Genomic DNA, 25,181 nt, shown 5'->3' on the forward strand with positions numbered 1-25,181 from the left:
CTATGACATCATGAGTGATGTCATAAGATGATTTTGGTCAATAATGATGTCATAGACATTGTGACATCCCTTTAAGGATATGGAGTGACAGCTTGGAATATAATTGTGTGTGTGTGTGTGATATCAAATGTTTACCATTCTTTTTTCCACAACATCACTTCAATTTATGTATTTTGTTATGTCGTCACTGTGTATTGTGTAGTTTGCGTTAAAGGTTTTATTTTGAAAATCCTGACCGGAGGTCCCAAATGATTTTCCTGCTGCTTTAGCTTACTTTATCCTATCCAGCCTCCCCCCACAACAATAGAGCATAGATCCATGCACCAGAGGGGCGACGGATTTAACAATATCTTAATAGAGCCAAATAAAAACAACAATACATCCTGAGTCGCCGAGAAAGAACGCAGTCCGCCATGCTGACGGACGCAGGTCAGTGTTCACGACACGCTACTAGGTCGTTAGGTTAACGTTACTGCTGAGCTGATTGCTAACATGCTTACATGCTTCACATGACTGCTAGTCTGCTACGTTAACGTTACTGTTTGGTTCGGACCAGGTTCGGAGAGCTTGCTGGTGTATTATTTCGTTATCAACAATTTATTTTGCTGTGTATGAACACCACTGCTGCTCATGCATCATTAGCTACCAGTAGTTTGTTGTTCAGTGGCTGTTGGTTATACTTGCACTTCGTGTTGTCTGTTTTAAAGGGCCATGTCAGTCAGCTGTACTGCATTATCGAGTGTGTTCACAATTCGCCCTTTTCAAAAGGCAGGAAGTAACACAGGTGCAAGCAGGACATTAATGAGAGCTTCCACACTCCCAATCCATTTGGTGATCCAGTGCCGGGTTGCTCTTTTGCTTGCACCTGTGTTACTTCCTCCCTTTTAGACACAAAATAGGTGAATTGGGTGGAAAAGTGTATTCTGTTCCATCACCACATAACAGGTAGCCATCTTGGTAGGAAAACAGGTGATTGTAATCAAATCAATCACCCACAAAACAGTCTTTTTTCTATGTCCGTCTGAACAGGTGAGTTATCATCATCGTCGTCATATATAAAAGGGAGCAAGTGGGCTCTGTTTGTTTGTTTAAATTTTTGTCCCACATTGGATGAGGCCACAGCTATGCCATTTTACGTGCGATTGGGCTGAAACTTTCAGGAAGTGTAAAGAAAGAGTACCCGGGTGACCTGAGGAGCCACATTTTGTAATTAGGTAATTGCCCTAATTACCTAATGATGTGATGTTATCAGTGATGCTGTCATCAGTTATGATGTCATCAGTGATGTCATCCTGGCTGAGGCAATACGTTCAGTGATGATGTCACAGTGATGTCATCAGTGATAGTGATGCGAAGTTGGGCAATTGTGCACTGCGCATGCCAAAAGAGCAGGCGAGGCCACGCAACAGCCGATCTGCGGGCGAGCCTAGGATTTGAGCATGCGTAGCGTGTGAGATGCCTAGTATAAAAAATTAACCCCCCGTAATCCTGTTGTAAAGATGGGAGTTTTAACATGTGGGTGAATGGGGAACGACTCCCTTTTGGAGCCAAGTGGCCATTTGAGGAACTACAGCTTTCACTATCACCCGATCTAGCCCACATGACATAATGGGAATACTATGAGACTGAGTGCTGTGTTGAATTTGCAGACTATCCTGGGAACGCCTCTGGAGCCCGGCGGGGCAAGAAGCGGAGCTCAGGAGAATCACCAGGAGACGGACAGTCCCTCCGCTCCTCCGGCAGGCAGGTCAACGTCCGGGTGAAGAGGACCAACAACCCTCCACCTGGACAGGTAAGCGGTTACAGCAGCCGCGTTTAGCTTCTGAGTGGTTACAAACACTTCACACTGTGATCATTTGGGTTGTGATGATACGTTCCACTGGATTCTAGAGCAAAAGAAAAGCCACAGACACAGAGGAAGAAGATGACCAGTCTGAGAAGAAGTACAGGAAGTGTGAGAAAGCTGGATGCTCTGCCACATACCCCGTTTGTTTCGCCAGCGCAAATGAAAGGTGACACATTTCCTGCTCCAATAGATGGTTTTCACAGAATTGTGTTGCTAGGGAACAGTTTTGAACCTAGCTAATGTCCTGTCAGTTATTGTACTAGCAAACACCACAACAGGAAGTAAGCTCGGGGAAATTTAGAATGTTTGTTGTCGAGTTGATAACGTCTATAGCAGGGGTTTTCAAAGTGTGAGACTGGGGGCCTCCCCCTCCAGACAAAGCTTGGAAAAAGGCGCTCCCCTCGCTCAATTCCTGGATGCCTATGGAATCATGATTATGTTATTAGATCCCATAGACACCCAACAATTGTGCCAAGATCGCCTGATATTGCTGTTTGACATCCTTGAGATTACATCAAATACATAAAATAAAAGGTCTGTCTGGAGGCATTTATTTGTTTTTGACTCTGGGGAAAGTGGCAAAAACAGCAAAATTCCACAATATTGAACTATCTCTTTAACCAAATCACACACATTTAGGCTATTCTATGTGATCTCCTTTTGATAACTAATGTAATCCCCCCCCCAGTTCCCACAGCTTGGAGTCCCGCCTCCAACTTTGAAAACCTCTGGTCTCTAGAGTCTGACCTGGACAGAATCGAGTAGAACCAAATTCGTGTGTTTCAACTCTCCCCTCTTTTCTCAGGTGTGCTAAAAATGGATACACGTCACGCTGGTATCACCTCTCGTGTGGGGAGCACTTTTGCAACGAATGTTTTGATCACTACTACAGAAGGTAAAACACATTAGGAGTGAGGCATTGATCACTACTACAGAAGGTGAAACACATTAGGAGTGATGCATTGATCACTACTACAGAAGGTAAAACACAGGAGTGAGACATTTCTCACTACTACAGAAGGTAAAACACATTAGGAGTGAGGCATTGATCACTACTACAGAATGTAAAACACATTAAGAGTGAGACATTGATCACTACTACAGAAGGTAAAACACATTAGCAGTGAGGCATTGATCACTACTACAGAAGGTAAAACACAGGAGTGAGACATTTCTCACTACTACAGAAGGTAAAATAGAAATACATTAGGAGTGAGGCATTGATCACTACTACAGGATGTAAAACACATTAAGAGTGAGGCATTGATCACTCCTACAGAAGGTAAACACATTAAGAGTGAGGCATTGATCACTACTACAGAAGGTAAAACACATTAAGAGTGATGCATTGATCACTACTACAGAAGGTAAAACACATTAAGAGTGAGGCATTGATCACTCCACAGAATGTAAAACACATTAAGAGTGATGCATTGGTCACTACTACAGAAGGTAAAACACATTAAGAGTGAGGCATTGATCACTACTACAGAAGGTAAAACACACTAAGAGTGATGCATTGATCACTACTACAGAAGGTAAAACACATTAGGAGTGAGGCATTGATCACTACTACAGAAGGTAAAACACATTAGGAGTGAGGCATTGATCACTACTACAGAAGGTAAAACACATTAGGAGTGAGGCATTGATCACTACTACAGAAGGTAAAACACATTAGGAGTGAGGCATTGATCACTACTACAGAAGGTAAAACACATTAGGAGTGAGGCATTGATCACTACTACATAAGGTAAAACACATTAGGAGTGAGGCATTGATCACTACTACAGAAGGTGAAACACATTAGGAGTGATGCATTGATCACTACTACAGAAGGTAAAACACATTAGGAGTGATGCATTGATCACTACTACAGAAGGTAAAACACAGGAGTGAGACATTTCTCACTACTACAGAAGGTAAAACACATTAGGAGTGAGGCATTGATCACTACTACAGAATGTAAAACACATTAAGAGTGAGACATTGATCACTACTACAGAAGGTAAAACACATTAAGAGTGAGGCATTGTTCACTACTACAGAATGTAAAACACATTAGCAGTGAGGCATTGATCACTACTACAGAAGGTAAAACACAGGAGTGAGACATTTCTCACTACTACAGAAGGTAAAATAGAAATACATTAGGAGTGAGGCATTGATCACTACTACAGAATGTAAAACACATTAAGAGTGAGGCATTGATCACTCCTACAGAAGGTAAACACATTAAGAGTGAGGCATTGGTCACTACTACAGAATATAAAACACATTAGGGGTGAGACATTGATCACTCCTACAGAAGGTAAAACACATTAAACATTAAACACATCTTTTTTCATGACACTGATTAAATGAGTCTGCAAAGTTCCTTCAAAATAAAAGCTTTAATTGAATCTAACTACAGTATATCCATTTTGATCCCTTTTCTTGTCATGCCAGCCACAAAGATGGATATGAGACCTATGCATCCTGGAAGAAGGTGTGGACTAGCAACGGCAAAAGTGAGCCAAGTCTTAAAGCTTTCATGGCGGATCAGCAGCTGCCGTTCTGGGTAAGGGACATTTTCCTGGCTCCTGATTAACAGCCGGTTGTTATTCTACATTCTCTGTATTGCAAAGAAAGCTGTTTAAAAAAAAAAAAAAAACAGCTTGAAAGTGAAGCGATTATGGGTTAGTATTAAAGTTAGAAGACATTTTCTTGTGAAATAATTCTGTTGTGAGGACAGAATGATTTCCGTCTTTCAAATATTGCCAGATGAATTTCAGGTAGCAAAAACGTCTCCAAAATGGAGATCTCACGTTTCGCAACAAAGCCCTTCAGTTACTACTGTGACCTCGGTGCTTTTGCAGGTTCAGTGTACGAAACCAGACTGTAGGAAGTGGCGTCAGCTGACCAAGGAGATCCAACTCACTACTTCCTTAGCGACGACCTATCGCTGCGGCATGAAGCTCAACAACATCAAGGTAAACAGGAAACGGGCTCAACCAGACCAAGAACCAACCTGCCGTTCATCCAATTACATTTGCTGTCTTGTGTTTTATATGTACAGACCGAAGGACCAGACCAGTGCTCCCAACCCGAGGACTTGGTAAGTTGGTGAGGTGCTTATGAATGAACAGGTCAATCTCTGATGTGTCTCATTGTCGTTTGTGATCAATGTATTCAATCTCTGTTTAACTAGGCTTAACCATAACTAGGTAGGCTAGGTTTAACCATAACTAGGTACAGTAGGTAGGCTATGGGGAATATTAGCCCGGGTAAACCCAGCCTCCACGTGACCTCTATGTACTATCAGTCACGAAGATTGAATTCGCCTCGCGCGGGAAATCGCTCTGAATAGACCGGGCTCCAGACGAAACTTACGCTACAGGCATAGCCTGTGACGTCACGTTGAAGGCTGGGTTTAACCCAGGCTAGGGGAATATGGCTCTCCTTTCCATGGGAAACCTGGCAAAGCTGACCACAAGTGCAGAGTTTGAGCGATGGAGAGGGAGAGGAAACACCCTCCCAACGAATGAATCAAAGCATCGATAAGTTTCGAAATGTCAGAAGATGCTACTATAATTAGTATCCTCTTTTGTGTTTTTAATTCCAAGCCGTTTCGTTCTCACAGAGAGTGGCGGAGGTGATCGACAGCTGGTGGCACTCCATGCTGATCCTGCCCCCGCTGTTTAAAGACAGTCCCGCCAGCCCGTTCCTCGCCGCCTACTATCCCGACTGCGTGGGCATGAGTCCCTCCGGCTCGCCCTGTAACGTGTCTCTGAGCGAGCGGGCGGAACACTGCAGAGCCGTCCCGCCGCAGAGTAAGTCTGTGGGACAAATGGTTTATTTCGGCCGTCCTAGTCAAATGTATTGCAGTGAAATACAGAGAGCAGTACGACGAAGCAGGAATAACCCAATAATAATAATAACCCAACCCTTTAATCACAACTCTGATCAACACACGAGAGTAAGATGATGTATTTCCCTATTATGTTTTTTATATTATATATATTTTTTATTTCATTAACAGAGCATGTGAACTTGGGCAGAACTAAGGGAAATTAGTAATCCATCCACATACAAAAACATTTAGGCCAAATACCCAAAAGCAGATGGCCAACATTTCCTACCCTCTTACTCATCAGAAGTATTTCCATGCATAACACATTTGTTGAGACAAAATGTGATGAGCAACAACAGAAGAAATCAATCCACAAGCTATTAATGCTAGACTGTGAAAAATGCTACCTAAAGGGGAGACTTGTGGGTACCCATTGAACCAATTTTCATTCAGATAAATTGAGCTGAGAGGTCAAGGGACCCCATTGAAATAGTTTTCCCTCGCCCAAATTTAACCTAAGTTTGGAGCGTTATGTATCCCCCTTCCCGACAAGCTAGCATATTATGCTTGGGACCAATGGATGCCTTAGGTCTTCTAGTTTCTCCTGATAACAGGATCTCCACCGTGGCTTTAAAAATGACCCTGCTACAGCCATTTGATTGCCCGCGGAAATCGGGAGTGGTGGCCGACCACTCGCGGCCCACCTGCAGTACCTCCACGGCCCACAGTTTGGAAAGCGCTGATCCAGAACGAGCCATGTATATTTCCACGCGCTGTATTCACAAGCACAGTATTCACGCTCCTTTCCCCTCAGTTGCAGGCCTGTGTCCGTACTTCCAGCCCTTCTACCAGCCTAACGAGTGCGGCAAGGCTCTGTGTGTGCGACCAGACATGATGGAGCTGGACGAGCTGTACGAGTTTCCAGAGTTTTCCCGTGACCCCACCATGTATCTGGCCCTGCGCAACCTCATTCTGGCCTCCTGGCACAGGAACTGTAAGGTACGCTGCATACCTTTTTACCAAGAGGGACATCCCAACATTTCAGGCACTTCACGTTCGTCGCGTTTGAACATAGTTTTCGGTGATGAACTTGACACAAAACTTGCCGCTTGCGTTTTACTTCCTTTCTATAACTGATCTTCTACACCTGTAAAAAGTGACCCCCCCCCCCTAAGACACCAGAAAAACAAACAAACATTAAAGGGACAGCTCACCATAAAATCCAAAAATACATAGCTACTAGTTTCATGTAGGAACTAGCTAGCAGGTAGAGGGTGTAGTTTGGTCGAATGAAAATAGTTCCTACATGGAACTGCTCACAACAAGGCCTGTGGATTATCTTGAGTAACCGGGTCATGATTGCTGGAAAGAGACATTGCTGTTGTTGAGTTTTTCAATTGTGTTTTTTTTTGGGCGCTTTGAGCACCACAAGCCGAGTCCCATCCAGTTCCATTGGATTGGAGAGAAGGCAGAAATCTCTAGGGCCGATATCTCCAAAACCCAGACAACTAACACAAAACAATTTAGATGGATTATAAATAGCACTACAGGTGAGAGGAAAGTTATGTATTTTGGATTTTAGGGTGAGCTGTCCCTGTGAATAATGCCTTTTCTTCCGTTTTCTCTTTTTGAAAGGAGGTGCTGACGCCGCAGAAGTGTGCGCCCCACGTCATCGTGCGGGGCTTGGTGCGCGTGCGCTGTGTGCAGGAGATGGACCGCGTGCTGCACTTCATGACCAGGAAGGGCCTGATCAACACCGGCGTGCTGGCAGTCAAACAGCCTCTGCTCCCTGAAAGATACCGTTCTGTGAGTGTGTCCATAGATAGTATATTACTATAGATGGGTCACCGCAGGCTCCGCCAATTCTAACAAATGGTACTAGCAAGTCACCTAAATGGGCGTGGTCAACCATTGACTCAGATCTCTAAGTGGAAAAGCATGGGCAAAACCCACATGACAAAATGACAGGAAGTGAGTTGAAGTTGGGCCGTCTTGTTGAATCCCATCGTCTTTGGTGTGTCCTAATTCATGACAACTCGGGACCGTCGGAGGTTTCATCTCGGAGCGTCCGCCCCTGGCATATTTGCGTTCACGCTGCACTTCCCTGTCGGAGGGAAAACACTGGGAAAGACCAAGGAGGGTTCTGGGAAGTGGAGGCAGTAATGCAACATTTTAGATGAGATGTGTGGATATGACGTCAACTCGGACGCAGCGGAACTCTGAATGATACCCGAATTTCCGAGCTGTAATTCCGGCCTGGACGACGGTCAATTCACTTTTTACAGGTCGGAACCCATTTTTTCTGGTGGTCCGAGTTGTCTTGAACGCTGTCTCGACTCCCATCATGGCACCATTTGACGGGAGCCGTACACTTCCATTTGTGTCTTGTGTTAATTGATTTGAGGTCTTCACTTAGATTATTATAATTGATTTGCGCAGGTCTTCACTGTAGATTTTTTTTTTACTGTCTTTGCAGAAGAATGTTATCATCATCGGTGCTGGGGCTTCAGGGCTGGCTGCTGCACGGCAGCTGCAAAACTTTGGCACTCAGGTAACTTTTTGTAGCTTAAGTCCAATTTATACTCCTCATCTCCCAATTATGGAGGCTACAAGATGTCGCTGAATTTGTGTTGAGAATTATGCCCAAACACGTGCTTCAGCGAATGTAAACACTACAACTTCTCCTGTTATTACTTCCGAGCTAACAAGGCGCAACACTGCCGTAATATAAATGGTAAATGGTAAATGGCCTGCATTTATATAGCGCTTTTATCCAAAGTGCTTTACAATCGGTAGGTACATTCACCCATTCATACACCGATGGCGGCAGGCTGCCACGCAGGCTGCTGGCACACCATCAGGAGCAATTTGGGGTTCAGTATCTTGCCCAAGGACACTTCGACACTTCGACTGGAGGAGGCGGGAATCGAACCGCCGACCTCTTTTTGTCCAAAGCGATTAGTGGACGACCCGCTCTACCTCCTGAGCTACAGCCACCGTCTAGTGTACACACGCAGAATCACAGCATTCAGAGCTATAAATACTTGCACTGCCGTTGACATCTATGGCGTAGCAGTGGCAGCAATTTGGATGCAGAAGTATAACTTTTTATAGTCGCATTTGAGCAACTGAGCAATTGTGCGCCGCCCCGCGGAACCCCTCTGCCTTATTACAGTAGTGAGATTATGACTTGTTGCTCTGTCACGGTCGCCCCGTTACACTGTGTATTTCACTGGTTTTCAGGTTGTGGTGCTGGAAGCGAGGGAGAGAATCGGTGGCCGGGTCTGGGATGACACGTCACTGGGTGTCACTGTGGGTCGAGGAGCTCAGATTGTCAACGGCTGTGTCAACAACCCCATCGCCCTGATGTGTGAGCAGGTAAAAAAATACTGAACAGGTAGATTCCCTGCCTACCAAAACGAGGGTTGCAGGTTCATATTTATCTTTTATCTGCTTTAAAAAAGTCAACTGGCAAAATCATTGCGCCAGGATTAGATGCCAAGTCAATAAACGGAAAACAATGCTTCATACTTCTCAAAAACCCTCGTATCTTTACGTGACTTAAAATCTGTATAGCTGATCACAAGTCTGTGTTGTCATTTCATTTCATTTATTGAGTTTAAAATTACAGGGACAGTGCACATTAATAAACATTTCTGTAAATGCGCCAGTTTAGCTAGCTTGGCTAATTTTCAACCGTAGGCCCTGGGCAGTAAGATGGTAAAAGCTGCTAAAACAAAAAGTACATTCAAACAGGAACAGCAATACTGTACCTATAGTGCCAGATCACATACAATAACATAAACTACATATACAATAAGGAATGATGCATAAAAACATAAATCAAACAAAACGTAGACTGACCAGGATTTGTGTTCTTTTCTTTTTTTAATGGCTTCGTAACTCATCCTTCCTGCGTGCAGCTGGGCGTGAAGATGCACAAGCTGGGAGAGAGGTGCGACCTTTTCCAGGAGGGCGGACGGGTTACCGACCCGGCCATCGACAAGCGCATGGACTTCCACTTCAACGCCATCCTGGATGTGGTGTCCGAGTGGAGGAAGGACAAGTCGCAGAACCAGGACACGCCACTGGGAGGTGTGAAGCTGTTTATAAGGCATCTTTCCACTCATTGGGCGTGCTTAGTGAATAGCACCTGATTTATATTAGTAAAATGTACCAAAAAAAACCTATTGTGATCATTGAGCCATATTATTTGTTTATTTGTTTGCATTTGACCTCTACAGAAAAAGTCCAGGAGGTCTACAAGAATTTCCTTCAGGAGTCGGGGATCCAGTTCACCGAGTTGGAGGAGAAAGTGCTTCAGTTCCATCTCAGCAACCTGGAGTTCGCCTGTGGAAGCACTCTAGACCAGGTCTGAAACACTAAAACCATGAGCTCCATCTGTTGTGTCGGTCGTTCTGGGTCCATTTTCACTTATTTTTCATTGAGTGTGTGTGTAATGTGTATATAGCAGCAACGAAAGCCGACTGTTGCGTCGCCTCACGTCACCTGTGTCGGGGCCAAAATGGTGCACTTAAACACACCACAGAGTCAACAGTCAACTAGCATGTATGTTATGTGAGGCACTGATGATGTCATCAGTGATGTCATAAGGCATCGCCTTGGTGTGTCTGGGCTTTAAGGGACAAGTCTGACGAAGCATCCGACCACCATCTGACGAGTACAGTACATAGAGAATTCGGCACCACCCATTCAACTACTAGCTCATTTGTTTCGATACTGACAGCACTGTATGTGTCTGTGTGTTGAGGTGGTTTGTTTAGATACTGACAGCACTGTATGCGTCTGTGTGTTGAGATGGTTTGTTTAGATACTGACAGCACTGTATGCGTCTGTGTGTTGAGGTGGTTTGTTTCGATACTGACAGCACTGTATGCGTCTGTGTGTTGAGGTGGGGGCTTAGTGTATCTGGAAAATGCCCCTCGTTTTAAAAAGTCAGTCAGCGGGGGTGAGGCAGGCACCTTGGGACAATCGTGCAAAATCACAGGTTTTATTCCAAAACGAACCAGCAGACCGTGAAACTCCCAAGTGCACTCTCCAAGTGTTGATTTTGTGACAGATTTATCTGGGTTCCGCTTCAGTATTTGTGATATTGTGCCTGTTTACAGTAGTTGGGACAAATACGTGAGTGTGTGACGTGTTTCTGTGTTTTTTTGTAGGTGTCGGCAAGATCCTGGGACCACAACGAGTTCTTTGCCCAGTTCTCAGGAGACCACACTTTACTCAGCAAGGGCTATTCTCTCCTGCTCGACAAACTGGCCGAGGGCCTCGACATCCGCACCAAGTGTCCGGTTCGTCACTTCACCTTCTATTTATTTAGCCTGTTACTTTTGGTTACACACAGTAACACAGTAAATACTGACTTTGTTTTTCCACTTTAGGTTCAGTCCATTGACTACTCAGGTGACCTCGTCAAAGTGACTTCCTCCAGTGGATCACAGTGGACGGCGCAGAAGGTAAAGATGTTGAGATGAACAGTTCAGCCTGCTGATTGGATGAGATGATCGCAGTGCAGGGCATCCATACATCAGCACCTTGCTCAGATACTTTAGAGCAGTGGTCCCCAACCACCGGGCCGCGGACCGGTACTGGGCCATGAGCCCGGTCCCAAACATAGGCTATAATATTATAGGCTGTGTGTGGTAGTTGAAACATAGTTTCAAGTTGACGTTTATTTAGGTTTGTAGTTAAAACAAAAACATGAATACTGTAGGCTACATACAGGACAAGAGGCTGTTATTTACGCCACCTGGTGAGTAAATATATACATATGTAACTAAAACCATTAAAATTGACAACCGGTCCGTGACTTTTTTTTCCATGTATCTACCGGTCCTTGGCAGAAAAAAGGTTGGGAACCCCTGCTTTAGAGGGTTTGAAGAGGGGCGGCTGTAGCTCAGGAGGTAGAGCAGGTCGTCCACTAATCGCTTTGGATAAAAGAGGTCAGGGGTTCAATTCCCGCCTCCTCCAGACTGCATGTCGAAGTGTCCTTTGGCAAGATACTGAACCCCAAATTGCTCCCGATGGTGCACGGTAGCCTGCCACCATCGGTGTATGAATGGGTGAATTTACCTACTGACTAGGGGTGGGAATCACCAGATGCCCACGATACGATACTGAAACGATACTTGAGTCACGATACGATAGTATTGCGATACTGCGATATTTTCGATATTGCGATATTGCGATATTTCGATATATTGCGATTTCTTACTTTTTCAACTGCAAATGATGTCCCCAAAGGAAAACTTTGTCAACATCTGGTTTATATAAGAACAATTTTTCAGTCTGTACATCCGACTTCAACCATTTTATTGTAGCAACATTGTCAAGTAGACAGACCAACAACTTTCATAAAGTCATGTCATAGTTGCATGCACCTGACAAACTGAACTGTTTGTTACAGTCTACTTACAGTCCACCTTAACTGGATGTGTGTGTGGACTACTGTACTTATGTAGTTTTAAACATCTTGTGCAGCGCATTCAGTAACTGGGGAATTTGTAAATTACTGTTATGACAAAACTGTTACTGTTAAAACAAAATGAAAATATGCTACCGTTTGTTTACTGCTGGCCTTGGAACTAAAGTTTATAGTAGCCCGGTGGCCTGGCATGGCCTGCAAAAAAAAAAAAAAAAAAATCTTCAATATCGATACTTGGCGTCCAAATATCGATACAATATCGTCAGGCAAAATATCGCGATACTGTGGTGTATCGATTTTTTCCCCCACCCCTACTACTGACTGTAAAGCGCTTTGGATAAAAGTGCTATATAAATGCAGGCCATTTACCATTTACCAAGACGTTGGATGTGCTTTACACTGCGGGATGAAACGGGCTGATTGGATGATCTTTTTTTAATCTTTCGGGATGCCAACTTCATGCACCTGATAGGATTCAAACTAAATAAAACTGACTCCTTGTTGCTACAACATGATTTCTATCACACCTTTACCTACAAAACGGTATCGCCCGGAGAATATGATCTGTATTTTCAAAATGTTTAACATTCAATGCCGATTATCATTATTTTCTCCCCAATTGTACTTGGCCAATTCCCCCTGCTGTCCCTGCTGTTGCTCCACCCCCTCTGCACATGCCTCTATTTAGTTTAATTTTAATATCCTTCCCGTTTTTTTAGGTTCTTGTTACGGTCCCATTGACTTTACTTCAGAAGAACTGGATCAAGTTCAACCCTCCACTTCCCGAAAGGAAGCTGAAAGCGATCCATAGTCTTGGAGCAGGTATCATCGAAAAGGTAAGGGATGCCAGAGTCAAATTATTTTAATATTTTATATTGTGGCTCAAGGGAGGGAAATGAATACTCGCCATCAGCCAAATGCTGGTGAATTGTGAATCTACTTTATCAGCCACTTGTGTAGTTCCTGATCTATTCTAAAGGTAAAATACTAGAAGTGAATAGAGAATGTGGGGATTTTGCTACCATTGTGGGCTGCTGACTAAATGGAGATATGTCTGTTTATCCCGGGGTAGAGTTGAATACATTGTTAGTTCCCTGCATTAATCACTCAAATCTGGTTTTTAAACCTTCCTGCAGATTGCACTGCAATTCCCATACAAATTCTGGGACAAGAAAATCCAAGGGGCGGACTACTTCGGTCACATCCCCCCCGGTCCTGACAAGAGGGGCATGTTTGGGGTCTTCTACGACATGGATCCACAGGTGTGTCAGGTATTTCACCCAGCAGGTTATCGAGGGAGCACCAGCCTAATACTTGATGATCATTTAAAGGTAGCCGTTGCCGCCAGGTAAATAAATAACCGTTTTTTTGTTTGTCTCAATATTTTATTTGTCATTTATAAAAAATGTCAGGTAAATGACGTGCAGCGCACAGGCCCTCTTGGGGCGTCCTTGAGGCAACCTTTCAGCCTCTGGATTGCCTTTGACATAAGGGGGGTCTGGTGAGACGAAGGAGGAGCACGGCCGGGAGAAACCCACAGAGCCTAGATCCTCCATGCACCGAAGGGCCAATACTGCGGCGTAGCACTAGCTCTATTGCAGCGGATTGGGTTCTTTTTACCCCTCCCGCGGGCAACGTTGCAGATAGAGTAGTAAGGCTGATCCGTAGCGGCTTCTGGGACGTGAGCCGGGGTCTTAATTGGCCTCGGCTGGGTCTACTGGGCGAGGGTGTATGATGTTGACAGACCCGAAACACCTAACGACCCCAGATAACATCACTGATGACACGTCCTAGCGCATGCGGTAGCAGTGTATTTGAGAATATCAGAACATGAAATACAAAAAGCAAACTCAGACACGGAAAAGAAAGGAAAGAAAAAACATACACATATTACATTACAACGTGGTGCTACCAGCCATGTAAGGCGCATATGTGCTTGTGAGAGATGTTGTACATAGAATCCCACGCAAGTAGTTCATTAAAAATCAGCCGGGCGATTTACTTGTCGCTTTAACCTCGTCAAAGTAGGCCAGGAACGGGTTCCAGATAGTTGAGCATTTCTTAAGTGAGTTGGTCCTCAGGAACCTGAGGCTCTCCATACGTATAACTGAGACCATGTCCGTCAGCCACAGCTGAAAAGAAGGTGGGGAGGGGGACTTCCACTCCTCCAGAATGAGTCTCTTGGTGACAATCGTCCCCTGCGTCAGAGACTGTTGCACAGCCGTAGGGAGGAGCAGAGAGGATTCCGAAGATGGCGGGTTCCCCCTCCGGCTGAATGGTTATTTTATAGGCCTTCGAGTGGAAAATAAATAACTGTTGACCTCAAAAGAATAACCGTTGACATCACACAGCTAGCTTAACTGGAAGGTGAATGCTGCTTTTGTGTAAAAAAGAAAGAAAAAAAAAAGGAGTTGTTAGCAGCATGAGATACAGAAAAAGCTGAAAAATATGACTGGATTCCCATTTTGACGTCACCTAATTCTCTGTCTTTAGGGGAAGCAGTCGGTGCTCATGTCTGTCATCACCGGTGATGCCGTATCTGCCGTCCGCGACATGGAGGACAAGGAGGTGGTAGAAGAGTGCATGAAGGTCCTGCGTGAGCTCTTCAGGGAACAGGTAACGACATCACATCCTGCAGAGACGTCGTCGTCGGGGTGCAGGGTACAAAGTCACAATGGCAATATTCGAATTGTCATTATTGTTGCCTCTCTTGTCTTCGATAGGAAGTCCCAGACCCGTCAAGTTTCTTTGTGACACGTTGGAGCAAAGACAAGTGGTCCCAGATGTCCTACAGCTTTGTGAAGACGGGGGGCAGCGGAGAGGCGTACGACATCCTGGCCGAGGACGTGCAGGCGAAAGTGTTCTTCGCCGGAGAGGTACGACTGTGCTTTCATCGTTGAAATCAAGCGCGCCCGGAAATGTCTATTGTGGTCGGGGACCCCTTCCTGGACTGAATTGAGGATGCTTGGTGAAGTCCAATTCAGTTCCTGGAGTTGGAATGTGAATGTCACCCAGCTCGAAGGAAAGATCATATGCACTGAATTGGAATCACAGTAAACAGAATTGAATTCCACAATCAAACTACAATTAACATTCAATACCGATATCCCTATACATCAAATGCATACACACCGAGAATATTACCTATTGCACAAATGCCTTGTACAAAGATCAATATTGCCCCTCTCCCCAAGAAATAGGTTTGATGATAAAATTGCACCGATCCCCATACAAAAAATATTGCACAATAAACTGAATTTGAAATTGAAATTGAGTCTTATTAAATCCTCTTAAAACTCAGAATTGATCGGAGCAGTTGGTCAGTGTTGGACCTTCTGTTACAGTCGTCAGGAGTGATGGCTTTGTATCTGATGATTCTATCGGATTCTTCTTTTCTCATGTGTTTGTGTTTGATTGGTTTATTCTGTCTCCAGGCCACAAACAGACACTTCCCTCAGACTGTGACGGGCGCGTACCTGAGCGGGGTCCGAGAAGCCAGCAAGATGGCTGCCATGTGAACTCAGGCCCCCCAGAGAGAGCACTCCAAACACCAGCACACAGAACAACATGTCGGACAGTCGCTCAGCCTGGACCCAGTTGCTCGGACCGCTCCACTTAAAATTCACTGTACTGTGATGTGAACTGATCGGCAAGACGCCCTCCACTGCTTTTCCGGCTGCAGCGTCACACAGGGCTCACAGACGTTTAACACAGGAGTTAAAGCGTTTTTATTTTTATCAAACTGTAGTCCAGCTGGCAACACATTCTCGCTGTCGACAAGAGAACAGAACGTGGTGCGTTGAGTGAAATTGAGATGTGAATGACACATAAGCCCTGCCTGCATCTGTTGTGCTGTGAAGCAGGCTCATGGTTCTTTAGATTTGGTCTGCTAAGCACTTCTTTGGATGAAATTGTCAGAAATGTTCTGTTTGAGAAATTTAGGATGCGTGAAACATTGGTCAACTCTCACTTATTCATTGATGAAATTGAATAATAAGATTTAATCTCCAAGGATGAAGTTTTAAAAGATTAAATTTTAACATTATATATATGCATGTGTGTGTATATATACATATATATATGTGTGTGTATATATATATATACATATATATACCACACACACGCATACATACACTTTCTTTTTGAGAGGTCCATACCAATGTTACACGCCTATAATGAAATTGCATTGTAGCCTACTGTGTAGCTATGTGATTGGTGTGTTGGTACAAATTATTCACTGGCTGGAAGGTTAGAGATAGTATTTCTGCGACAGCACTTTTGATTTAGAACAACTTTGATTTAAACAACAAAAAACAACAAGTTGGCTTCCCTGTGGGACTGATGCTGTTCACACACGTTCTCAGGGATGTGATCAGGAAACACCAAGTAGCAGGAAATAAGGATAAGGATAAGACGGAAATCAGGTTATTAGGACATTTTGAAAAGGCTTGGACTACTGTGTGGAGTATAAAAATAAATCACATCCCTGTTTGTAGTTGTGTTTGTTGCGTCTGGATTGGAGAATAACATAATGATGTCCTAATTTTCTATGAATTTAATGAAGCTTTATTTGTAGGTTCCCATGTCTCTTGATGTTTACCTTATTTCGGATATCTACACAACCATGTCCTGTCTGTCAAATGTTACACTTCAATATTTATCCTGTGCGTGTGTAATAAAGCAAGCTATTGACTGCCATAATGGTGTCTCTCCTGTATAGGCTGTGATGTACTTCTAAAAGCATCACAAGTATTGTTTATAAACAAATGTTTCATTTTCAGATTATTAGCTTTTTACATCCGCTTGCTGTTTACTATGATGATTTGTATCAGTCCAAAAACTATTCGGTTAACTGAGTTTACTCTCCCTGATGAGAACGCATGTGAGTCTTTCTCCAAAAGTTATGCAGTGTGTGTGTATGTCTTTTGTTGGTTTGTTTTATTAAGGATCCTGCACCCATGATGACATGACACATAAACAATGAAGAAAAAAATCGCTTCTTGGGTACTTGAGCAAGTTGTAAAGTACATGTGTAAGTTTAACAAACAATGTACATCTTCCTATCAATCAAAACTTTAATCCAGACTCAGGGTCCATATAAAAAGATACATACAACAATAAAAAGACACCCTACAAACAGTAGGAATGAAAACGAGTGAAATAAATAAGCAGTAGTCATAAAAGTGACCTGTACCAGTGTCCCCACAGAGGTGAGGTGACTGATATCTGACAGCACTACAGTAGGGATTACCCAGCAGCATATACACGGGGGCACAAAACCATATACACAAAACTGTACTATGCAATTTGTTAAAAAAAAAAAAAAAAAATGTTTTGTTTTACTTTACTAAGGTGTTTACTTTCTTAAGGGAGTCGGGACACAGTTGGTGGGTAGGATTTAAATACCCGAAGGAAATAGGGTAAACTTCATAGGTAAAATTGAATGGTAAAATGACATGGTGTTACACCGTGTTACAGTGTACAGTAGGTAGCGGTATGCACCTAAAAATGGTTTGCGACCCGCCATTAAATCGAGAGAAGAAGAAGAAGAACGACGGTTGGATACGTCATCATAGTTCGACCAAGCAAGCGCCAAAGAAAACAGGAAACGAGACTTTAAACTAAAACCAACAACAATAACATAAGAACAACAATAATAATAATTACTTGAAAAAGCAAATTTCCCTTCGAGGTCCGTTCGTCTGGCGTGTTTTCGTAGTTTGTAGACTAATGTAGATTATTAGCGAACGTTATAGCTGAGACAGAAAGTCTGAGTGAAACAACAAGCTAACTTGCAACAAGCTAACTTTGTTACTAACGTTAGCTGCTAGCGGCAGACTAGATGAGATTATCCCGGCGAAGTTATTGACCGACGCAATGGGCAAAAAAAGCAGGGTACCTGCTAGCTCAGTAACGTTAGACACATCAGGTAACGTTAACCGTTTTCTTTTATTAGAGATTTAAGCTAATTTACTGCTCACATTGTTTCGGCTGTGGCTTACTACCATTGATCTCAGTGGCAGTGCTTAGCAACTCATGTTAAACTATTCCTAGATGGTTTATTTTAAATTGGACGTAAACAAGTCTCCCTATCTGTCACTGTTGACAAATCAATTTTGTTTTATGTCCAGTCACTGGGGAGGGGAAGAGATTTTAGAGGAGAAGTGTTGCCGGAATGAAGCCGGAAATGCGTTAGCATGGGTTCCCTCGTCTCGACGTCAGCCATGTTTGATTGGTTGTTGGTTAGGTGCATAGATGCCTGAAATAAGGTGGTTAATGATACTTGGATGTTTCGTTTCTTGAGCAAGATAATAGTCACAAATGAACACAACTTTAATGCTTGAAGTGTTTTCTGTCGAGGGGGCCCAGGGCGACGCTAACTTCCGGTTTGGCCTACAAAAAATACGCCATCCCTGTTACAGCTGTTTTCAGACCACTGTGGTGAAATGAAACCCGTTAACAATGAAGTAATCCTCCAATTAAGTGTCAGTGGAGCAGATGTAGTAGTCACGCATTAATTGTAGTGTTACTTGGTAACACATCACAGAGTAGACTAAATTAGTTTAGTTTGTTACTTGAGAATTACCCTACCCCAAATACATTGTAAATCAAAGCAATATGCACAGGGGAGCAACAGATAAACTACTTCATTGGGGAGATACTTATTTAGGAAAATTGGTCAACATGTGTCCATTTCCCCTCATTTCATGTGATTGATTGACTCATTTGTCCTGTTGTGTGTCTTGTGGCCCATCAGATCATTACAGCTTAGGTGATGATGTACCTCTGTCAGTGCTGCTGAAGAAGTTAAAGGAGAATGAAAGGGGTGAGAACAAAATATAAAAGAAACATCACCAATAATGGTCTTGTGGCATATTATACCAAACAAACTGAAGTTACATTTTCAAACAGACACATTGTTGAATTTGAAGGCAAAGAGTAGTGAACTTTTCATGTCGATGTCTTCTCCTGTTCTAAGGTTTGGATGCCAGCTAAGAAACCACAGACTTTAATTTTGTTATCCTTCCCCGATTCTGCTCTTGATCTAATATTTACATCCAGTGGTGAAAATGGCCAGTTTTTTTTAATGTGGGAACCCTACTTAGGCAGGGTGGGGGGCCCTGGACGCGGTCCAGACAACCTCTGATCCCCCCCTCCCGGGAGGCATTTTTATTTCTGTTCAAATCAAGAGCTGAATGCTTGATTGTTTTTAGGAAACGATGTATTTGCTATGTTTCTTCTTCTTCTTTTTCTTCGTTCGTAAAAAACATTATGCACATCAGAAACCATAAGGCCCACAACAGCCAAACTTTGCACATAGGTTGGAATTTGGAAATGTCACCCACTGCTCAGAAACAAAATATTACACTAATCTACCAAATTTTGCTGATATAACAGCCCATTTTACATTTTTAGGCCTCTGCAGGCCATTTTAGGGCATTGTGACATCATCACCATCACCATGACTGAATGAATGAATGAATACATGAATACATGTTCTCCTACTATTCTCTGCTCCTTTCATGCTGCCTCCTCTCCCCTGCATTGCAAGACATTTTTAAGGGGAACCTGAGGAGGAATGCCGTTCCCCCTCTCGTTCTTGCCGTTCCCTCTCAACGTTTTTACTCTGGGAACTCTGTTCCCAAGCGTCCCTTCATTTCCACCACTGTTTGCATCAGATCTCACTGCCTAAGGCAAATGGGAATATTAGTGGCATTTGTAAGACAGGTAGAATATGAAAAATGAAATGTATAAAAAGCACTTGGAAAGTGCTGTTGAATAATAGGAATCAGAACTGATTGGAAAATGTACTGGCAAAAAAAGGTTGCCTTATTCTTGACTAAATGACATGACATATTAATATATACCATTTTGTGTCTCAGATCTTTGCAGTGAAGAGAGCTCAGATGATGATTTACCTTTGGTAATTTTCCCCAAAAAACCAAAGGATAATGAACTGCAACGTGAAAAGACAAAAGACGATGGTGAGTGGGAGAAAAGTAAAAACAAAAGATTGTTATGAAGCGTGGTGTGGCCAACGATATCTGGCAGAGAAAAAAAAATAAAGTAACATTTTATGAAGCCTACAAACCTAATGAGTAGGTAGAGATTCAGGATGACATATTGTCGTTGCAGGGGATCGAACCTGTGATGACATTTTAGTTACAAGACATACCCCTTTCACTTTCAGACCAATGACCAGGGTTACTTGACCCATGTTCAACCCTTCTTTTGTCAATTCACACCAAGTCAGTCAACACGGGTTAATCGCTGGTCATGACAATTCACATAGGACCCGGGTCACAACCTGGGAGAGATGTATAACAAATAGCATAGCATAGCATTTTCAAAGTGGGAGGCGGGCCTCCAAACCGTTTCAGGGGGGGCTCAGTGAATGGAAGTGAGAAAATAGTCCCATTAGTTATTAAATCAGTTATCAAAAGGAGATCACATAGAAGAGCCTAAATGTGTGTGACTCCCAGAGTCTGAAACAAATAAATGCCTTCAGACAGACCTTTTAGTGTATTTGATGTAGACTGAAGTCAAACAACAATACAGGCTATCTTGGCTTATTGAGTGTCTATGGGATCAAATAACATAATCATGATCCCATAGGCATCTAGGAATTGGGCAAAACTAAGCAATTGAACTGGGGGTGGGGGGGGGTTCCAGGGTTTAGCCGAGGTGAGGCCCGCAGTGTCAGACTTTGAAAACCCCTTGCATAAGCTATTAGCATAATAACAAATAGCAACCCGTGTGGTGCCATTCACAAAATGAAATGTGCAACCCTGGTCCAACCCACCTCTCGAGGTGGGTCACCAAACCGGGGTCAGGCAAACCCAGGTTAACCCTTTCTTACCAAATCAACCTGGGAATAACCCCTTGTTGGACCCTTGGTGTGAAAGGGGGATGGTCTCTCACTCCACTGCTCCATGTTTTCTGTTGAACATTTCTGATGTTTTCTCTTTGTGTTGCAAGGCTCAGATGACAAACCCTTGATGAAGAAGAGGGCTGCTCCTGCTGCAAATGAGCCAGAAAGTGATAAGACAATAAAAACAACCAGCAGAAATGGTAGCCGCAGGAATAAAAAGACTGCAGGTGCATATTTGTTTGTTTGTTCGAAACAGCTGGAGACCTAAGTTACTGTATGGATTTTTAAAGTAAATAACTATCTATCTATATATATATATATACCGTATATATAGTGCATATGATGTTCAAATGTTTGGCGCTCAAACTCAACTCATCCACCACCAATGTGTAGCACCCACCTGGGTGATGCATGACAGGCAGTTTGCGCCAGAATGCTCACCACACATCAGCTATCACGGTGGAGAGTTGAGGACTTATTGTACCAATTAAGTATCGAGTTACATCGAGTACAATTAAGTACCCCGTTCAACTTCTGTGTTCAAATGCTGTTCACCTGTTTGTTCCAGTCCAAGACGATGATGTGCCCTTGGTAACCCTGGCTGACGAGCAGCATCAACCAAAAAAGAAGAAAACAGAGGCCACAAAGAAGACGCCTGTGTCACAAACCAGCGTGGCGAGGAAGAGACGAGGTGTTGTAGCAATAAGATATTATATCATTATGTCAAAACATCATAGGCATAAGATTTTATATCATATGTCAAAACATCATAGGCATAGAGGCTGCAAAGAGTGTTGCACTATAGTAGTAAAAGTAGTAAATCCTGATGAAGGCATGTAAGCTAAAATGCATCGGCTGTAAGCCAATACAATAAAGATGAAATAGATTTAGATTTTTGCATTTTGAAATTCCAATACTAGAGGCCACAACTGATCTCTTCATCTATTTTTACAAGCTACAGTATAAAGTATGGGGAAATAATTCTGTAAATTCTGCAAATAAAAGCACTCATGCAATCTATATATAAAATTGCGTATGTAGGCAAGTGGGCAGGGGGCTCTGCGTTCGGCCACATCCATGCCGTTTTACGTGCGATCGGGGTGAAACCTTCAGGGTGTGTAAAGGGCACCCGTGCGGGTGACCTGACAGAGGTCTGGTAAGGCTGAAGCTATAGGTTCAGTGATGATGTCATCAGTGATGATGTCATCAGTGTGAGGCTATATAAGTGATGGGAGTATAAGTAGGTAGAATCGGGAGGAACCAGACGGAGACGATGGCTTCCGCCCCTGGGCTGTGCGGGTGACCTGACGGAGCCGGATTTTTTAATTAGGTGATTGCCCTAATTACGACGTCATAGAGCAGGCGAGGCCACAACACGTAGTGGTCATCAGTGATGTCATAAGAGCAAGTGAGCTACGGGCGAGGCCACGCAGCGGCCTAGTAAATTAAAATTTAAGTTAAAGTTACTTTTTTGGTCCTAGCCATTTTTCTAGTTTACAATACTTTGATTCTTGCACATGCTTTACAGGTGCTCATAGAGACACTGCGTAACGCGTCATCATTCAGAAGCCGGGACGGGGGAAAACATGCGACATAGGAGAACCATGCGTTCTCCTATGTCGCGTGCATGGTTGCGTGTTGCACAAAAATATCATATATACAGAAGATGAACACTCCAACTTACTTCCTTGACAGCTGGATCCACATTTTTCTTCTTGCCAATTCTCAATGGCTTCCTTGTTTTTCTCAGGAGTACAAAAAAACTTTAACTGGCGATTTTTTACATTTGTTGTCTGCGCAGCCCCACCACACAACAGCTTTTAGCTATGTTTAATTCAAGGAAAATGACGCTGGTGTGTGGAAATGAACGGAGCTTTTCCCCCGTGATGGGCGTGGCCTATTTCATGCAGTGTGTCTCTATGAGCGTGACCAGCATGTTTACTTTTCTGTGTACAACAGTTATGAAGCATGAATTCCTCTTGCCACCAAAACTCAGCATGAGAAGTCATTTATAAATCACAAGTTCACAAGTTTCATGCGACATCATTTGCCAAAAGGTTTTGTGTCAGTATTATGTTTAGAGGCACCGATATCGGTAAAAACTAAAACATGTTGAGGAAAAGAATTTGAAACCTTTTCTGCTGTGACTTGTGTTTGGCAGGACTGTCTGATGAAAGCAGCACAGCTCCTAAGAAGAGAGCCACAACCTCCAAACAACAGAGAGAGACTCCTGTGTCAGGTGAGGTCACTCAGTGAAGGTGACAGAAAATAACAACATCACTTCTCCAGTGGAGCTTGTCATTGGCCAATAGTAGAACACTGGCTATATGACTGTGAAGGATTGTGCTGCTGAAAATCATAAGGATTTCTAATATAACAAACGATAGAATTATCGGCCAGCCTGAATGTTGCTCAGCAAAACCCTTCACTGCAAACCAAATATCTTCTAAATACTTCACATTCTAATCCATCTAAGATATTCTGAGTTTATATTAGTCTTGTATTTTATTTTATTTTTGTCGTTTTGGCCAGGCTCATCAAGGGATAGTTCAGACGACGAGCCCTCAATCAAAGGGGCTAAAAACCCACAAGTGACCAAGGTCTTGAAAATAATACTGGAGAGATGCGACGCTGAAGAAGCTGGAGCGACAGGACGCCAAAGCAAAACTAGTACAGGTAAATACATAAGCCAAAATCATAGTGCTGCTGTCGAGAAATGTCAATGTAAAAGACTCACATTATTGTTATTCATTCTTCAAAGCAGAAATGCCTACCGATAAGAGACCAGGGGGGAAGACTCAAACCTCCCGGAGAAAGAAGCAGAAGAAGTAGGACGGAAGCTGTAAAAGTCTGACATCGTGTTTTTATTGTTGTCACCTTTTATGTATCACTGAAAGTCTAATTCTGTGGTGGTCAAAGACCCCTAAACTCATACAAGTTAGACCATGGGGCCCCATTTTATGAGATTTTGTCCCAGGCCCCAGTGTCTCCCATCTGAAAAGATTTTTAATTTGAGATGTTTTATTACAGAAAGTAGTGTATGAAACCTATCACCAAAATTGTCATATGAATTTTAGGCTAGTGAAAATAAATGGTTCTCCTTTTTGCTGGGGACCCCCTCCCCCCCCCCTTTTTTTTTCGAACCACTGCAGTGCAGTAGTGTGTTATATGTTTATACAATGTCTTAATTTTAAGTGTGGATATGTTTACTCGTATGATGAAAGCTGTAACATACTGACTTCATCTTTATTTTGGTCACCTTTCAACATCTAGGTTGGGTTGAAAGCACACTCAGTGAAATGATAAGTGTGTTTCCATGTTTCTATAGATTTGTGAATGTTTAGCATATATCTGGATTGGGTTGTGATCACACTGTTTTTTTATGTGTTTTTAAGTTTGAGACCAAATGTTGGCAATTTGCTAAAAACGTTTTATGGATGCAGCAGGTCACGATAACATGTTCCAGTATAACCATCGTTTGCATAAGTATATTTTTGTATGGTTTGAAGTTGAAATGTTAAAGAAAGTAAGTTAATGTAGGCTGCTTGGATGTAAGTTCATTCTGTTGCCATTTGAATAATAAACTGTTTGCTCAACATGCAGCTGGCGGTTTTATTCCACTAACACAGTGATACTCAACTTGCGGCCCACGATAGGGTGCAGAGTGGCCCCTGACCTTTTTCTAATTCTCAATAAAAACTAATGTTAAATAAAGTTTGACTGAGCTCCATCTACATTGTCAAATATCGCTGCCTGCTCACCACCCACGCACTTATATGTTCTATCTATCCTGTGTGCCCAAAATTGTCAGACCAAACTGGCTGGCACCCAAAAAACCTACAATCCGCTACAGAAAAAAAAATATTAATGTTTGTTCATTAACTGGCCCCTGGCCTGTCATTTTGCAAAAGTGGCCCCCGGGCAAAGAAAGTTGAGTATCCCTGCACTATCTACACGGCTCTGCCCTGCACCATTGAGTTATAATATGACAAATAAATATGCGTTATTTAAATCAGCAGTGTTCATTATGTAGCATCAGGTAGAAAAAAAACAAAAGGGTCATGACATAAAATTGATCAAAGGAGCTAAATGATGTACCAACATCAGTTATGAATTTAACTGTTTAAACATCACAATGCTGTGATTGTATTGATAATTCCCCACCTTTTATTGCAGCGTTTCCCAT

The 25,181-nt window shown here is 43.0% G+C and overlaps 2 protein-coding genes across 4 annotated transcripts; both read left to right on the plus strand.

Moving 5' to 3' along the window:
* Nucleotides 1–287: 287 nt before the first annotated feature.
* On the plus strand, nt 288–16,813 carry kdm1b (lysine demethylase 1B). Of its 2 annotated transcripts, none has more exons than XM_083646128.1 (21): nt 288–429; nt 1,650–1,792; nt 1,891–2,012; nt 2,652–2,741; nt 4,295–4,406; nt 4,705–4,818; nt 4,905–4,943; nt 5,469–5,658; nt 6,493–6,677; nt 7,314–7,484; nt 8,155–8,229; nt 8,922–9,056; nt 9,602–9,773; nt 9,923–10,050; nt 10,859–10,990; nt 11,081–11,155; nt 12,843–12,959; nt 13,260–13,394; nt 14,617–14,739; nt 14,847–14,999; nt 15,558–16,813. In XM_083646128.1, the coding sequence occupies exons 1-21, from the start codon at nt 414–416 to the stop codon at nt 15,639–15,641; spliced, it is 2,511 nt and encodes an 836-aa protein (XP_083502254.1). In that variant the 5' UTR covers nt 288–413; the 3' UTR covers nt 15,642–16,813. The 2 variants fall into 2 exon arrangements, with proteins under 2 accessions (XP_083502254.1, XP_083502255.1); XM_083646129.1 differs by having other exon boundaries at nt 13,260–13,385.
* Nucleotides 16,814–17,709: 896 nt separating this feature from the next.
* On the plus strand, nt 17,710–24,597 carry LOC310785199 (uncharacterized protein). 2 transcript variants are annotated; one of them, XM_083646193.1, is made up of 8 exons: nt 17,710–18,052; nt 18,881–18,949; nt 20,007–20,108; nt 21,103–21,222; nt 21,564–21,686; nt 23,157–23,234; nt 23,528–23,671; nt 23,757–24,597. In XM_083646193.1, exons 1-8 carry the CDS (start codon nt 18,001–18,003, stop codon nt 23,825–23,827), a joined length of 759 nt encoding a protein of 252 aa, XP_083502319.1. In that variant the 5' UTR covers nt 17,710–18,000; the 3' UTR covers nt 23,828–24,597. The 2 variants fall into 2 exon arrangements, with proteins under 2 accessions (XP_083502319.1, XP_083502320.1); XM_083646194.1 differs by having other exon boundaries at nt 23,760–24,597.
* The last annotated feature ends 584 nt before the right edge of the window (nt 24,598–25,181 follow it).

The sequence above is a fragment of the Poromitra crassiceps genome, assembly GCF_964638095.1.
Source record: "Poromitra crassiceps genome assembly, chromosome: 11".
Taxonomy (NCBI): Eukaryota; Metazoa; Chordata; class Actinopteri; order Beryciformes; family Melamphaidae; genus Poromitra; species Poromitra crassiceps.